Source organism: Balaenoptera acutorostrata, chromosome 1, assembly GCF_949987535.1.
Source record: "Balaenoptera acutorostrata chromosome 1, mBalAcu1.1, whole genome shotgun sequence".
Taxonomy (NCBI): Eukaryota; Metazoa; Chordata; class Mammalia; order Artiodactyla; family Balaenopteridae; genus Balaenoptera; species Balaenoptera acutorostrata.
This window is the reverse complement of record NC_080064.1, coordinates 174,264,934-174,281,917: the sequence shown is the minus strand read 5'-3', so window position 1 is coordinate 174,281,917 and position 16,984 is coordinate 174,264,934. Positions and strand designations below refer to the sequence as shown.

The 16,984-nt window shown below is 41.4% G+C and overlaps 1 protein-coding gene across 12 annotated transcripts in view; it reads right to left on the bottom strand.

Annotated features, from left to right (window-relative positions):
* The window catches only part of LOC130709379 (uncharacterized), a 133,352-nt gene that overhangs the window by 99,780 nt on the left and 16,588 nt on the right, over window positions 1–16,984 (bottom strand). For 10 of the 12 annotated variants that reach the window (XR_009009916.1, XR_009009907.1, XR_009009909.1 and 7 more), the window contains exons 5-6: window positions 11,591–12,091; window positions 8,295–8,467 (exon numbers count right to left, since the gene is read on the bottom strand). Coding sequence is in view for 1 of the 12 variants with exons in the window: in XM_057558213.1 (XP_057414196.1) it covers window positions 9,656–9,670; window positions 11,591–12,091 (516 nt within the window). In the remaining 11 variants the exon portion in view is untranslated. The other 2 variants (XR_009009918.1, XM_057558213.1) reach the window with 2 other exon arrangements.

Below are 16,984 nucleotides of genomic sequence, written 5' to 3'. Positions count from 1 at the left end.
GCTGTGAGACTTGGGCCTGGCTAGACACAGTGTTTTACATATACTCCATATGTCTTATGTACTTATTTCTCTGTTTTCCATGCTTCTCCCTCGAAATTTTAGTGTAGTTATTTTTAAATTGCCATTTGTAATACTTTCTTTTGTTTGACTAAGGTACTGCTAAACTGATCTTCTGAGTGCTTAATTTCAGCTTTTTTAATTCTAGAATTTTCCCTTGGTTGTACTTCACAGATAATTCTTGCTTAAATTGTATATGTTGTCCTTTTTGAAGACATTAATCATAATTTTAAATAATAGTTTCATTGAGATATAATTTACTTTCCATATTATTTAAAGTGTACAATTTAATGTGTTATGCATCTACCACCACAATCAATTGTAAAACTTTCATCCACCCCCCCAAAGAAAAAGAATCTATTATAAGTCACTCACTCCCCCACTTCTCCAAACCCTAGGCAGCTACTAATATACTTTGTCTCTACAGATTTGCCTAGTCTGGACATTGCATACAAATGGAATCATACAATTACTTAGCATGTTTTCAAGGTTCATCCATGTTGTAGCATGTATCAGTACTTGATTTCTTTTTATGGCTGAATAATATTCCATGGAGTGGATATTACTGTGTTTCATTTATCCATTCACAATAAATGGCCATTTGGGTTAGTTCCACTTTGGGGCTCTTAAGAATAATGCTGCTGTGGTTGGATTTACATGCAAGTTTTGTATGCAGGTCTAGATTTGTTTTTTAAATTTATAGACTATTTTGGAGCAGTTTCTGGTTTACAGAAAAATTAAGCAGAAAGGAGAGAGTTCTCATACCTCCTTAGCTCTCTACCCAGTTTCCCCTATTACTAACATCTTACATTAGCATAATATATTTGTTATAGTTAATGAACCAATATTGATACATTATTACTAACTAATGTCCATGCTTTACTTTAGACTTCACTCTTTGTTTTGTACATTATATGATTTTTGACAAATGTGCAATAACCTGTATCCACCATTACAGAACCATACACAGGAATTTCTCTGCCATGAAAATTCCGGGCTTCACCCATCCTTTTCTCCCTCCCCACAACCTCTGGCAACCACTGATCTTTTGATTTTCTCCACACTTTGCCTTTTCCTAAATTTCAAATAGCTGCAATCATACAATATGCATGTAGCCTTTGCAGATTGGCTTTTCTTCACTTAGCAATATGCATTTAAGCTTCTTCCATGTCTTTTCATGGCTTCATAGCCTTTTCTTTTTATTGCTGAGTGCTATTCCTTTGTACGGATATACCATAGTTTGTTTATCCATTCACCTATTGAAAAACATCTTGGTTGATTTCAAGTTTTGGTAATTATGCAAGAAACTGTTATAAACATCCATGTGCAGGTTTTTATGCGGACATAACTTTTCAGTTCCTATAGGTAAATACCAAAGAGCATGATTACTAGATCACTGTATGGTAAAAGTACGTTTAGTTTTGTAAGAAACTGCCAAGTACCCCGCTAGCAACAAATGAGAATTCCAATTGTTCTGCATCATCACCAACTTGGGTATTTCAGTTTGGGGATTTTAGCCATTTGAATAGGTGTGCAGTGGTATCTCATTATTGTTCTAATTTAAAATTCACTGATGACATGGAATGTGTAGCATCTTTTCATACGCTTATTTGCCATGTGTATATTTTCTTTGTTTAATCATAGTTGTTTTGTTGTTGTTTTTTTTAGCCAAGGCCTGCTAACTCTTGTCCTCCTCCGTCTATTTATATTGTCTTTTTTCTTTCTTTCTTTCTTTCTTTTTTGAGCTTTTGATCATTTCGTCTTTTTCCTGGTATGTCAAATTATTTTTTATATTAAAATTGGGTTTAACTTATTTTAGGAAACTATAAAGATACCTCCACATTCTGGATGTTGTTATCTTTCTCTTGAAAAGATTTCCTTTTGCCCATGGCAGACAGTCACTATAGGGACTGGAAACCTTAGTCCATTCTCAGTTTGAGCTCTTTCAAAGCTGTTTTTCAGTCTGTGTGAAGGTTCCTCTATTTCTGTCTTGTCTTTCCTCTCCGGGTGTTGCCCTTTGGGATTACCATGTGAACGTTTGGATTCTCCCTATTCCCAACTACCCTTGTATTTGTTAGGCTTCAAATGTAATGGTTCCTGCAGCCCTGCGAGACTAAAGATACACTTAGCTTGTCATTCCATTAGTTGTTGCCTTTAGCTTGAGCTCTTGCCGTTTGGCTTCTGTGGTTAGAGTCTTTTGATCTCCTTGGCTTTTCAGCTCCTAGGCTGTAAGATTTGAATCAGCAAATACCCCAAGGAGAAAAGCTGCTTGCGTCTAGCTTTGTCTAGCTTGCGTTTGTGTTTCCCTTCTCTCCAGAACTTGGCCCACATGTCTTGGTGTCTCTCTAACATTCTGATGCCAGCGAACAGATGTTGTCTTACTTTATCCAGGTTTTCTAAAATTTCTTTAGACTTCAACTGATCTTATGTTATTACTGAACTATCATCTCAATTACCCCTAGGAAGAAAATTTACAATTTTATGTTTTATTTTCTATATTACCTCAGTTTCTGTAGAGACCTTTTACCTGATTGTTCAGTCTAGTTCCTGTGTTACCAGTAAGATGGAGATAAGGTGGAGGCTAAGAATATTGGGGGGACATCACTGATGAATTGTATGTCTCGTTCTTTTTGTTTTTCCTCTCTTTATTTACTCTGGCAGCCTACATTTGCCTTTCTTCATTTGACCCAGTTGCCCAAATAAGGAACCCACTCTGGCAAAGACCTGACTTTACTCTCATAAATGTCTGCATGTTAGGATTAGCTAGATGATGAACACCATGCCAAAGTTCTTTGTGTGAGACTTTTGCAGACGTTCATTAGCCCTTTAGTTTGCCTCTTGCCAACAGTGCTCAGATTGTTGAGGTTTTCTAAGTTTCTGTAGGTCAAACCTCCCTACCTGCATACCAGATGAGCCCTTCTCTCTTTCCTGAGCTCATCTGTGGGAGGTTAGACCTCGGTTTTTCTTTTTCCCCATCCAATCATAATTGTTCATGAATTCCAAAAAGCCTCAAAGTACCTGTCGTCCCTTTCTCTCTTCTCTTTTTTTATCAACACTGTTAAATATTAAGCATATATTTGCATACCTCTTTCTTACTTACAATGGAATATCGGAAGGCTCGAGCACTGTGTGAGCCCCACCGAACTAGGCCTCATACAACACTCTCCTACAGGCCTCAACTTGTGACATCCACTGGGTTTCTTATAATATCTTATATGTATCTAAATTTGTAATGATTTAGTTAATTCCTAAGTTATGTGACGATATGGAATCAGTCAAATTAGCACAACAGAAGTGCAGCTTAGCTCTAGGGACCAGAATCAAGGACCACAAAAACCTGTTAACCAATACGTTTCACTTGTACTTTATGTTTAACAAGTGCTGAGGGTGAATGGGAAGTGAGGGAAAAAGAGTTTAACTTCATATCACAGAAACTTGCACTAAAATGAAGAGGAAAATGACCCAGTTCCTCGTTCAAGTCACTATAATCTGCTTCAATAAATAATAACAGCACATAAGAAAAACAAACACTATATGATAGGAACAATGGATAATTAATTACCAGATCAGGGAGGACAGATTACACTTGCTATGGGATTTCATTAAAGAAGGATTCCAAAAAGCACTGGCTTCTTCTGAGAAGACTTCTTAGAACAGGCAACATTTAAACTGAGTCTTGAACAAGTATATAGAGGGAACAGGCCTTCCGGGCAGGGAACAGGCACAGTGTCAGGAATGGCACAGAGGGCTTATGGAATAGGGAACAAAACTGGCTGAACACAGGAGTGCTACGTGTTGGGGAATATGGGGGAAAGGCTGGCTGAGGTGGGTTAAATGAAACATAATTAGGTGGAAGAGAAAGTAGGTGGAAAGACACATGGAAGACTGTGGAAAGTCCCTGAAGATGGAGGTCAGCATAATAATATTAAGAAATCAGTGGTACTTTGACACTGTATGAATGTCTAGGTTTAAAAAATCAGGAAAACAGAATAAAAGAATAAACTGCTGATATAATGATATGTAACCAAAGGCCAGATACCAAAGAATACACACTGTGTGTTTCCATGTATGTCATATATGGTGATAGAGGTCAGCTTGGGTGTTGCCCTGGGGGAGTATGGAACAGAAAGAAGTAACAGAGAACCTTGTAGGGTGTTAGAAATATTTTAAAATATCTTGACCTGGTGTTGGATACATGGGTGCATAGAGATGTAAAAATTCAGTTATTAGCAATGCAATTGGTGCTTATTGTTTGTATGCATACATTAAAAAAAAAAACTCAAGTATGTTAATTAGGCTGTCAGTTGTATGAAGTAAATTTTGGCCAAGGAATAGCCAAGGTAGTAATGCAGTAATAAGTTATAAATGTGCTCACTGTGCTCTAGAATGTCACGTTTGGAATACAAGAAATATGTGTAAGAAAAAAGACAAATATTCAATATTGATGGTTGGATGAGCTGAATAAATTAGATCACTCTACTTTCAATTTAAGAACTTGGTCAGTGTTTGGATACCTTTGAACAAAGAAAAAATGGAAATACAATTTTTATTACGCATATGCTATGTATCAATCCCTGACTTATATTTGGACACATTTAAACATGGGAAATATTGCACCTTGTAACTGAGACACTGAAGATGAGCGAGGTAGCTGGTTTTGACACTAGAGGCTGAGAAAACAATCAGCTCATAATCGTAAGAAGTTTGAAGTCGGAGGAAAAGAATCAAGAGGAAATAGTGGTAAGTGCCAGGAGCTTCTGGAAACGACATAAGAGATGAAGACCCCCGAAATGTTGAGCTTTCTAAGAGGCCCAATGACTCAGATAAAAACAGAAGGCTTAAAACTGAAACCTGGGGTTATATGTATACATATAGCTGATTCACTTTGTTATACAGCAGAAACTAACACAACACTGTAAAGCAATTATACTCCAATAAAGATGTAAAAAAAAAAAATCCTGCAAAGTAACAATTGTTAGGACAAACAGTAAAGAATTATATGAAAAATAATCACATGCCTGTCCCAACACAGAAATATCCTAAGCTCCATCTCAGCATTTCTCCGATTGGCCTTTCACAAAATACAGTCCCATCAGCTGAATATAGGTTTGTCAAGTAAGTGTGAGTAAGACTGAATTAAAAAAATGAAATGAATTCCTTCCTCCAAAACTTTTCAGAGTATGTAATGTAACAAAGTGAAACTTGAATTTCATGTTGGGATGTAGAGTATGGCTCTTCCCAAATGCTTCTGTCTTGTAACTACATCAACATCATCTAAAACCAGTGTTCCTCAGGACAGAGATTGTGAAACGCTGCTCTCATCATGTAAGATAACAAGTCCTTCTCAAAATCCATTCTTCCTTCTGCCCTGTCTCATGTTGTCCCTGCCACCTGGAAGGTCTCTCCTAAGCTCCACCTGCCAAAACCCTACCCATTTTTAGGATCCAAGAGATCGTAAAAGGCTTCCATTACTGAAAGGCAGAGAAAGAAATCCCTTCCTAGGGATCTACATTTCCTTCCTAGGGAAAAGAAAAATTGTGAAGTATACCACAGTGACCTTAAGTCTATGAATGTAACTATGTTGCGTTACTTTGAGTTCTGTAAAAGTCAATGTGCTACAATATATATGGATATGAATGTTTGATCACTTACAAGTAGAACTTGCTGATAACTTTCATCATGAGCGACGTTAATGATGAAGGGAGCCATTGTATTTGGCTCAGACCTTATAACCGGGGAATATTAAAATTGGAAAGGTCCCTAGATATTAGCAAATCTATCCACCTCATATTCTAAGTAAGGAAACTGAGACCTTCACAGATGGGATATTTATATTAACAAAGGATAAGGATATAAGATATTGGCAGATATATCTTTTTTAAAAAAATATATTTATTTATTTGTTTATTTATTTATTTATTTATTTTTAGCTGTGTTGTGTCTTCGTTTCTGTGCGAGGGCTTTCTCTAGTTGCGGCGAGCGGGGGCCACTCTTCATCGCGGTGCGCAGGCCTCTCACTATCGCGGTCTCTCTTGTTGCGGAGCACAGGCTCCAGACGCACAGGCTCAGTAGTTGTGGCTCACGGGCCCAGTTGCTCTACGGCATGTGGGATCTTCCCAGACCAGGACTCGAACCCGTGTCCCCTGCATTGGCAGGCAGATTCTCAACCACTGCGCCACCAGGGAAGCCCAGATATATCTTTTAGATTAAGAATTTTGAGATCTTTATACAATACTGGACATTATGTCCACTGATATTGAGACAATGTGTTTCTTAGTCATCATTTTCTATTGCAGTGACCAAGCGAGGTGGCAGTCAGTAGTTGTACAAAGGGAAAAAGATAACTTTAGAAACTCCCAATTTATATACACAGGGAAATTCATCATTCATGTTATTTAAGCTAACTGGATGCAGTTTATCAGCTACATTGAGGAATGGTGAAGTGAAGTGTCTATACAATTAACATGTTAGTTTCTGTCATGAGCTCCCTGCTGTTCAAGTGAGTTAATGGTTAGCACTCAACTAGGCACTTAAGAGTCCATTATAAATATGGACTAAAACGTTTATCTGTGGCATCTTTATTCTTCTTCGGTGCCCTTAGGCAGAATTAGCTCTCTTATGTTTTGATAAATTCTAGTATTAAACAGGGCTAAGGTTTCACAAGTTCTTTGGCCTAGACATGGGGGTAAGCAAGACCAATGAGCTGGAGTACTTCTAGATTTGAGAATGGTCAGATTGAGGAAGAAGAGTCTTATGCCAGAGGTGAAAGAAGACTGATTATAATTACCTATTTTTAAAAATTCCAACCCTTTTCAATGTTCTAAAATGATCATCAAGTACACGGGTATGCTAGGAAGTAAGGGAGTCAACCACGAATATTCTGTAAGAGTTTGTGGATGGCAATGAAGAGGCAAGAAAGACAGAGAACATACCACAAAAGGTTTCGGTTGGCCATAATAATGAAGTCAGAAGGAGAAGAAGAAGAAGAATGACACATGCAATGGGAAAGAGAAAGCAAGAATAGAGAAGCAAAACGGAAAGTAGAAAAATGAGACAAATTTGGAGAAGGAAATGAGGAAGAAAACTGGGTGAAAGAGGGAAGCACTGATGGTAGACCACATGACACTCAAAAATGAACACGATGCACACTTAAGATGCGCCACCAATGGCCAGGGTCATTACCCTCAAATAGTTTACGGTATGTGTTCCAAAGACATGTATAAATTGAAAATGCCATTAAACTAAGTGCCAGGGTAAAAGTATTCATGGAATTGTATGGGAGAATAAAAAGTCCCCTGTCAAAGAGCCTTCTGAGACATAGGAAAAAAAAGAAAAACCTAAAAAGCATAAGACTCTTCCTATTTTCATTTCCAGCGATACATCCCAACCTTGATGATCAATCAGCAATTTAAATATCAACTATAAACCCAGTATTTTATTAGTTGCTATGCAGTATACTAGAGCAATAGAAGAGAGAGGACCTCAAACCCTCTGTTCCCTCAAATTGAAAGGTAGGCTTCCTGACCCCTCCAGACCACTACTGGATACAGGGAATACACACTAATGTTTCAGGACCCCAACCAACAGTCACCTGCTTTGTGATTACTTCCATGACACACCCCCACTAACACCACTGACTTTGCTGCTCCTACGGGACATTACATATATTTCCTTTTTTAACATATACCACAGTGCATTTTAATTATGATTGCAGATAGATGTTCTAACAATTTAAAGAGAATGATGACTTTTTTGCTCTTTACATCTTGCTATTTCCCTTCTCATAATATTTCTTGAAGAGAAACCATAAAAATATAAACAAACACAAAAAACAGAAAATATACAAAATGTGTGCTTTGTAGCTTAACACAAACTTAAGTAAAATTAGTTCTGACAGTATCCGGCATGACAAACTTCCATGGTACAAATGAGAATGGACCAAGGTTTGAGCAGGTACAGGAGACAATCCAGGCATGAACACCACCAAGAAAAGGTAGACAGGAAGTAACATGGTGTGTAGGAAATCACGAGACCAGTCTGATGGGAAGAGACTTAAACAAGACTGAAACTCACTTTCTAAACCTCCATCTCCAATTGGACAATTCGCAAGACACAGGTGTCCCAAAGTGGCCGATTTATTCAATCCCTTTAATGGGGAAGAACAGTTTAAAATTTTACCCGTTTAGTTTGCCATAAAAGCAACTATCAAATGTTGGCAGGACACAATGAAGGCTTACCTTTGTTAATGTAGTTTAGTCTCTCTCTCTCAGAACTAGCCCATCTAGCTCCAAGTTCCTTAGCGCACCGGATGCACTTACACAGCATTTAAGAGCTTTACACAACTGGAAGGTCACATCTTTATTTCTTATTGCAGGAACACAACTTCTGGAAACTTTATTTCTGTCTGAACCTAAAGCAAAATTATTGTAAAATGAGTGATTTAAACCATACATTTTATCACCATTAAAAAGCATCTAAAAAGAAAAAAAAGCATCTGCTCTGTGCTAAGGATTAGAAATGACTCCTGCCCTTAAAGCCTCATTAAGGAGGGACATGTATAAACTCAAATTTTCAATCACATGAGATAAAGAACAATAACCTTTATGCACAGAGGTTCCTATGGAGGCAAAAAGTTATATCTAAGTGACGGCTTCATGATAACCCTGAAGTACAATCGAGAAAGATGAGGCTATGCAGAGTTGGAGGAGGAGGTGCATTAACTGCAGAGGGAGCACCTGTGCAAAGACACTCAAGCCTGACACCTGCTGCGCACTGTAAATACTGCAGGTGGGGATAACTAAACGCCAGGGGTCCAAGTGTGAGAAGGGACAGAAAATAGAGATGTTGGTCGAATCAAGCCTGGGAGACAGCATGGCTTGTATCCCACAGGTGATGAGCCCTGGGGCTACCACTGGCTGAGTAAGGGTGCCTCCGCTGATTAGAAAAAGGTGCCCCGCTGCTGAAGGACCAATTAGATAAAGGGAGTGATCACAAAAAGCTCTCCTTCCTCAGGGCCAAAGAGCCCCAGGAGGCTTGGCAGAGCACAGTTCAGACTACATGCCTCTGTGCAGAGCACACGCTGGGCGGCTAGTATGCACTAACTGTGTGGGCAAGCCATTAGCAGCATTATTTTAGGCGTATCTTTTCATGTTAGAAGATCACTCAACCCGAGTAGGCAGATGAACTTAGAGGAACTGAGTCCAGGGGCCGCAAAACCACCCAGGAGCTTCTGCCATAGTCCAGGCAAAAATGTAATGTGAATGAAGAAGCAAATTTAGGAGGAGGCCAATATTTACAAGTTAGACCCACTGGATGAAAGACATAAAGAAAGTTCAGTGAAGGAACTCTGAAGAGAATGGGCTCTGCAATAAATTTTTCTTACAATCAATATAAAATATTAGGCAAAATTAAGTACAGTGGCCTTTAAGGTCCCTTCCAGCTCTAATTTCTTTTGATTTCTAACTTATTACTCTGGTTAAGTAAAGTCCCTTCAGAGATACAGAACAGTTCTTACACCTGAATGGGATGCAAAGAATAATCTGACTTCTCTTCACCAGGGGATGAGTTGAACTGTCCTTGCAGAAGAGGTAACACATGGCTAGAACCCCAGATCCTAGAAAAGGGCCAGGCACACGATAAGTATTCAGCTTTTTGAAAACAAATGAACAATCATTTCCTCTCCTAGATCTTCACACTCCTCCTCTGTTGGCTACTTTCTTTCAGCTTATAAACATCCTCAATATACCCACTTAAAAAGCCCTCAGACCTATGATTCTTCAAATCTTCTTGTGGGTAACCTAAGTCTCTCCCATGCCATCAAACACCTGTCCTCCCAAAAAGCCCAGATCTGTACCTTGGGCCCAGACCTGTCTACCAGGCCCCTCTAAAGCACTGAAGATGAAGTAAGATCCTCTCCCCCCCGCCAATCCCTTCGTACTGTGCTCTGTATCTCACAAAAAGATGCAGCTGTAAACTGTCACCCACACTTGCTGCCCTCCCTTTTCTAACTGGTCACCAGGCCCCACCCGTTCTCTCTCGGATCTGCAAAATCCAGTCCAACCTTTTATAACTGAAGTGGGACCCTTAGATTACAATTCACCCTGCACCCAATCAAGTGCCTTCCACATGGAGGTCCGAGTGAGTCTCTAAACCAGAAGTCCATCTCACTGTTCTTTAGGGTTTCCCACAGCCTTCAGGATAAACATCTAAACTTCTGACAGGACAAACAAGGCCCCTTTCTGTTGGGCCCCACTAGGTTTCCAGTATCGACTCTCATTTCCTTCCCAAACCCTGAGTTCCAGTCCTGTACCTTAGTATTGCCATATTTTCTTATATTTCTCAAACTTTGACACAAACCGCTCCCTCCTGCCACCCCAGGAGCTTCTACACATCCTTAGAAAGGATGGCACCTCCTCCAAGAAGCCTACCCTGAACTTTCCCTTCCAAGATTCTGTGCTCTGCAAAGGGGAAAGGTGGGGGGAGGGATACATTAGGAGTTTGGGATTAACATGTACACACGACTCTATATAAAATAGATAATCAACAAGGACCTACTGCATAGCACAAGGAACTCTACTCCATATCCTGTAACAACCTGTATGGGAAAAGAATCTGAAAAAGAATGGATATATGTATAACGGAATCACTCTGAATCACTTTGCTGTACACCTGAAACTAACACAATATTGTAAATCAACTATCCTCCAATATAAAATAAAAATTAAATTAAAAGAACAAAAGATTCCGTGCTCTGTAGCACCAGATCTCACTTCTTCCAGAGCACTGACTACTGTGCTTGTGTTTACCTGCTGCCCAGTAGGAGGGGAGATTACCTAGGGCAGAAGCATCGTCTCCAGCAGCCCTTGGTTCTGACAACTCATTCAAGTGCCAGGATTCTTTACACACATAACCTGCTTAATTAATTCTAAGAACCCACAGAAAGAGTGGTTTTTCATGTCATTTTACAAGTGTGGGGATTGCAGTTCAAAAGTAACCTGCCCAGGCCACAGAGAGCATAAGCCCTGGAATTCAAACCCTAAGCTGCCTTCACACCGGTGCTCTTTCCACTATATGATACGACTATTGAGAAAAAGGTTTTTTTTTTCCTGAGCCCTGTTTTAATGGAAAGGAAATGAAGATGGGATATATCCATTTCCTAAATGCTTTGGCGTGTACCAGGCAAAGTCGTTCAACAGACCAGGTAACATCTGTGGAACAAGTAACAATGCTCCAAACTGTGCTAAGTGTTCTACATTGTAGCGTCTACAAGCATTAACAGAATGCGACCTTGTAACCGCCACAGAGAGTGAGTCCTGTTCAGCCCATGCTACAGATGAGAACACTGAGACCTAGAAGCCTTAAGGCACTCGGCCGGGGTCACCGAGCCGGCAGGGGTCTTAGGCCGCACGCCCCATCTAGTGCACGCACACCCGGGCACTGGGCACCGGTTCTAGTGCCCACCTCCACCTTGCACCATCTAAAACCCCGCTTTGCAGCGCCCACACGAGAGCCCCTGGAAGCGGGAACTACAAACCCGTCTCGCCAAGCCGTGGCTGGAAGAAGCTCTGGATACAGATCGGGGGCAGAGGGTTCTCAGGGGCGGCGCCCAGTCCACCCCGCGGAGGCGGTCAGCGTTGAAGTCCAGCAGGCCCTCCCGCAGGGAGGCGCGCACGGCGGGCAGAGGCACCGAATCCTGCAATGCGCACAGGTCCTCACAGTGCCAGAAAAAGTCAGCCGCGCTGTCGCGGCGCAGCTTCACTGAGTGATTATGGGCCGAGCGCGGCCTCGGGGACGCTGGCTGCAGACAAGATGCCCACACACGCCTGGAGGCCCCGGCTGGCGTCCCCGCCCCTCGGGCGGCCACCGCAGTCCAGGGAGTCATAGTAAAGAGCAAAGTGGTAAAAGTCCTGCATTCTTCTTCTTCTTGCCTTATTTCAAAACCGGCATCGCTGGCGTCAGGCAGTCCGGTAATTGGGTCCGGCAGACCGGGAATTGGGTTCATTTGCCTCGGCGTTATCTGCCTGCCATCTGCTTCCTGAAATGCAAACAGCTACACAGGGTGATTTGCTACAAGAGAGGGCAGGGAGCTTAAGCACCAGATGCAGCATGTCATTTACATAGACAGCTAGGGAGTGATAGGAACAGAATGTAATTTAGCTCTGTGAAAGATACATCTAGTTACTTACTCTATAGATTAGTAACAGTTTAAATAAAACTAGGATCGATTAACCCTTTCAGGCCAGTTTATGTGTCTTCTCTAGCCTGTTCACTGTCCCCTTTACTTCCCTTATTTTCAGGAGAGGAAAAACTTCATTTCTATTTTTGCTACAACACTATTATGCTTACTGAAATAAGTCAAACAGAGAAAGACAAATACGGTATGTTATCATTCGTATGTGGAATCTAAAAAATAAAGAATAAATGTAACAGAAAGGAAATGAACTCACAGATATAGACATCAAAGCAGTGGTTAACAGTGGGTAGAGGAAAGGGGGGAGGGGCAAGATAGGGGTAGGGGAGGGGATTAAGAGGCACAAACTACTATGCATAAGATAAATAAGCTATAAGGATAGCCAGTGTTTCATAATAACTTTAAATGGAGTATAATCTATAAAAATATTGAATCACTGTGTTCTAATATAGTTATTACAGTATAATACTGTAAATCCACTATACTTCAATTTAAAAAATGATCACCACAGTATGTCTAGTTAACATCCATTACCATACGTGGTAGAAATCGATTTTCTTGTGATGAGGACTTTTAAGATCTACTCTCTTAGCAACTTTTAAATATGCAATACGATATTATTAACTATAGTCACATCCCCAGGACATAACTGCCAGTTTGTACATATTGACCACCTTTACCCATTTCACCCACCCTCCACCCCCTGCCTCTGGTAACCACCAGTCTATGTATCTATGAGCTTTTTAAAAAATTCCATATGAAGTGAGATCATACAGGATTTTTCTTTCTCTGTCTGACATATTTTACCTAGCATAACGCCCTCACGGTCCATTCATGTCACAAATGGCAGGATTTGTTTCTTTCTCATGGCTGAATTTTATGTATATATATATATATATATATATATATATATATATATATATATATGTATGTATATATATATATATATATATATATATATATATAATTTGGCATATATATATGCCTAATGTCTTTTATCCATTTATCCATCGATGAACAGAGGGGTTTCCAAGTCTTGGCTATTGTAAATAATGCTGCAATGAATATGGGGGTACAGATTTCATTTTGAATTAGAGTTTCTGTTTCCTTCATACAAATACCAAGTCGTGGAATTGCTGGATCGTATGATAGTTCTATTTTTAAGTTTTTGAGGACCTCCATACTGTTTTCCATAGTGGCTGCAACAATTTACATTCCTACCAACAGTGCACAAGGCTTCCCTTTTCTCCACACCCTTGCCAACACTTGTTAGTTCCTGTCTTTTTGATATTAGCCATTCTAACAGGTATGAGGTGACATCTCTTTGTGGTTTGATTTGCATTTCTCTGCTGATTAGTGATTTTAGGTGTCTTTTTTTTTTTTTTACAGTACAAATTGATTTATTTAAAACAGTTACAAAAAAGCACAACAAAATAGAGATTATCCTTAGAATTATTACTGCTTTGTTAAAGATCAGGTAGGATTAGAGGGTAAGAAATGGTATCGGGTGGGGGGAGCACCTGACTAGTTCTAAGGCTTTAGATACAATGCAGTTGATTACATATTAATTTAGCCATTACATACTGGGGATAGTAGTTGGGGGATCAGTAATTTATCTACAGGGAACTCCTACACAAATCAGATCCATCCATCAGACCTCCCCAGTGCCGTCCTTCTCTACTACTCCTGAGGACCCTAAAGCCACCTGATGACAACATTTCCATCCTTTCTCCGCCCCATTCCCTATCCATATATTCTTCCCTCCCCTAAGGTGCTGTGCGAGCTGAGAGCAGTCCGCTCTCTGCAGCTGGAACATATACTGTTTTGGCTACAGGGATCCTGTGTGTGACGAGGAAGGTTGTAGGGGACAGCCTTATTTTTAATACTTCAAGTTTGCCACGAGTACTGTCAGTCTCTTCCCCGACACAAGCTTCTCTTGAATGCGAGTGTCACGCAAATGAGGGATGAACCCTGCCTTCAGCAACATCAGCAATGCACTAACCACTCACAGCTCACAACTATGTGCATACTCCCTGTCTGGGGAGTGGGTGTAAAACCACTGTGTCATCAGCTTGCTCACACTCGCGCTCGCTCTCTCTGAAGAACCTCAGTCCCCATGACAGTCATAAAGACAGAAATAAATGCTTGAAAGTTTGACAATAGGTAAAGGCACATGGGCTGCCGCCACACACACTGTAGACAGGAACCCAGTTTGAAGCCATCTTCACTGCTGTGCATTTGCAGCAGAATGGCTTGGGGGATCACACAGACTTTGAATTTGCAGTCTACCAGGGAAGGATCTAGGCTTAACAGGAGAATGAATAAAGAAACCTTAGTGTGAAAAGTGCATTCATTACTACTGTTCCTGCTGGGGAGGCTCAGCAGGGTAAACCGCACCACCTCTCCTCCTTCCGCCCCAGGCACTGTGCATAGTCTGCAGGTAAGGAGAGAGTGCAGTCAACTCTAGCATCTCAAGGGCCAGTGTCATCCTAGGCCCAGACCACGATTCTGGCCCAAAGATGGATCCTAGAGTTGACAGAGCAACTGACAGCTGCAAGGACCCAGACGCTTATTTTATTATTGCATAATGTGGGAGGCCTTCCCTCTCCCAGGGAAGCTGGAGGGTGAAGGCTTCCCAGCAAAGGGCTAACAGGTTCCTGGTCAACATCCAACCTAACACGGTTCAGCTCTTCAACTGTAGTGTACACTTTTTCCCATCTGGAAAGTATTGTAGCTTCAGTGTGGTTTAGTAAACTTAGCCCTAGGAGGCCAAGAAGTCTCCCTAAAGCTTGGCCTCTGCCCTATTTGCTTTGCCTTTAAGACTGTGACTTAATCTCCCATGGCCAATTCAACCAATCTGGTTATCTTTACTCCAATGGACCCAAGCCCTTGCCCAGTGAACCCATGTCCACCCTTTATCTCCAGTGTGATCACTCAACTCTTCAACATGCCTGCTTGTTGCAGGTTTAAATCATACCACCACCCTGTGCATCTTCTATGACGCCCAGTGGTAAAAATAAAACTAAACCCCACCTGAGGGTCTATTTCAAATTTCAAACGCTCCCCCAACCCCAGAATCCATTTAACTGGAGCCAGATGAACCTCCCTGGGATGCTGACACAGGCCCTAATCTGGTTCCCCATCATTTAATTTTTAAAACAGGACACAAGATATCATAAAGGAAAGTTAATACAAAGAAAACACCCACTTATAGGACCTGCCTGTCTCTCCCTCAAGAGAGTCAGATATTTGGAGCCAAAGGGCTCCCAACAAGCACTGAAGCCATATCCCTTTGGATTCACCAGCCCACCAGCAGCATTTCATACTATCCCTACTCAAGATGACTTTGTTATAAAGTAACCCTTGCACATGTAAGGATGGACAGGATGCCTGGATTTCACCTATATGGCCAAAGACACAGAAAGACAGAGAGCTATAAAGGGGACAGTGAGTAGACAGCAGCAGTGGCAAAGCAGCACGGACCAAAGCCCTTGGTGTTATGACCAACTGGGACCAAGAGTGTAGAAGGGTCAGTCCAGATCTACTGGGGTCCCTCCCCCTTGGGTACGAGTGCTCAGCTCTGACCTCCCAGTTTCCCCTTCCCCCATGCCACTCCCCCTCCTCTGTGTACACTAATCTTGATAGGAATGATGATCCAAGACTTGGATATATTACCGTCCTTCACCTGGTTCCCCTACTCCCAAACTGGTATAGGCATTTCTGTTTAATGCCAGAGTTAGCCATCTTCCTTTCTACCCCTAAGCTCTGGGACTGTCCTACTAATGACATTGGCCTTCTTTAACTGCCCATTCCCCCAAAAGCTGACAGCTTCCCACCAAAATGCTGTCTCAAAACTGCTCTTAGGTCTCTTATAATAACACTTATGAAATCTTTAAAAGGAAGGATGGACACACCATAGGTTACTCTCATTCCTCATGCCTGGAAGAAAAGACTGAAACAGGGGGAAAAGGTAAGGGGAATGCCTCAGCTCTGACCAGGATTTAGAGCACAGAGCTTCTTTCCCTGGGAGACCATACTTTACAAAAGACACCTCTGCAGCTCAGCAAAATCAAGTATTAATATATTACATATGCATGGCACAGGATCAGAGGAAGTGCCAGTGTTGCTTCACCAGCAAGACAGAAGAGGAACAGCAGCAGAAAGTTCAGGGCCCAACTTGCCAAGGTGCACAAGATTTTCTCTTTCCAGGATTAAGGGGAAGTTACCAGGCTGGGCAGTGAGGGTTTCTTGTATTTAAACTACTTGGCCTGTATCTGGTTAGATATAGGTTTGCTCCCATAAGGAGGAAGCTCGGTTGGTACCCTTGGTGGATATTTCTTTAGTGTCCACTGTGTGCCTGTCGCTATATTCAGTTGATGAGCCTTCCTAATGAGGAAGGATGTTTCTGAGAAACCCGTGCATGAGAAACTAGGAATGCGTTGCTCATGGAACAGCCAGAAACAAGGCCTTCTCCGAGGGCCGTCCTCTGAGAGGATTCCTTGAGACTCAGCCCCACAGGCCCCCAACTGTGGGAAACAAGCCAGAGAAAGCAGCATTCAGAGAGAATGGGGACAGAGAAGGGAAAAGACATGATCCCAAATGTGTACAAGGTTGAGTGTTCACCAGACACGGTTGGTATTTGGTTGTGAGGTGAACTGGAGACTTACATACTTGTGGTCGGGTCAGCAGCTTCCTCTGGATGGGCCTCCAAAAGCTGACTGACCAGGTAACTGCTCT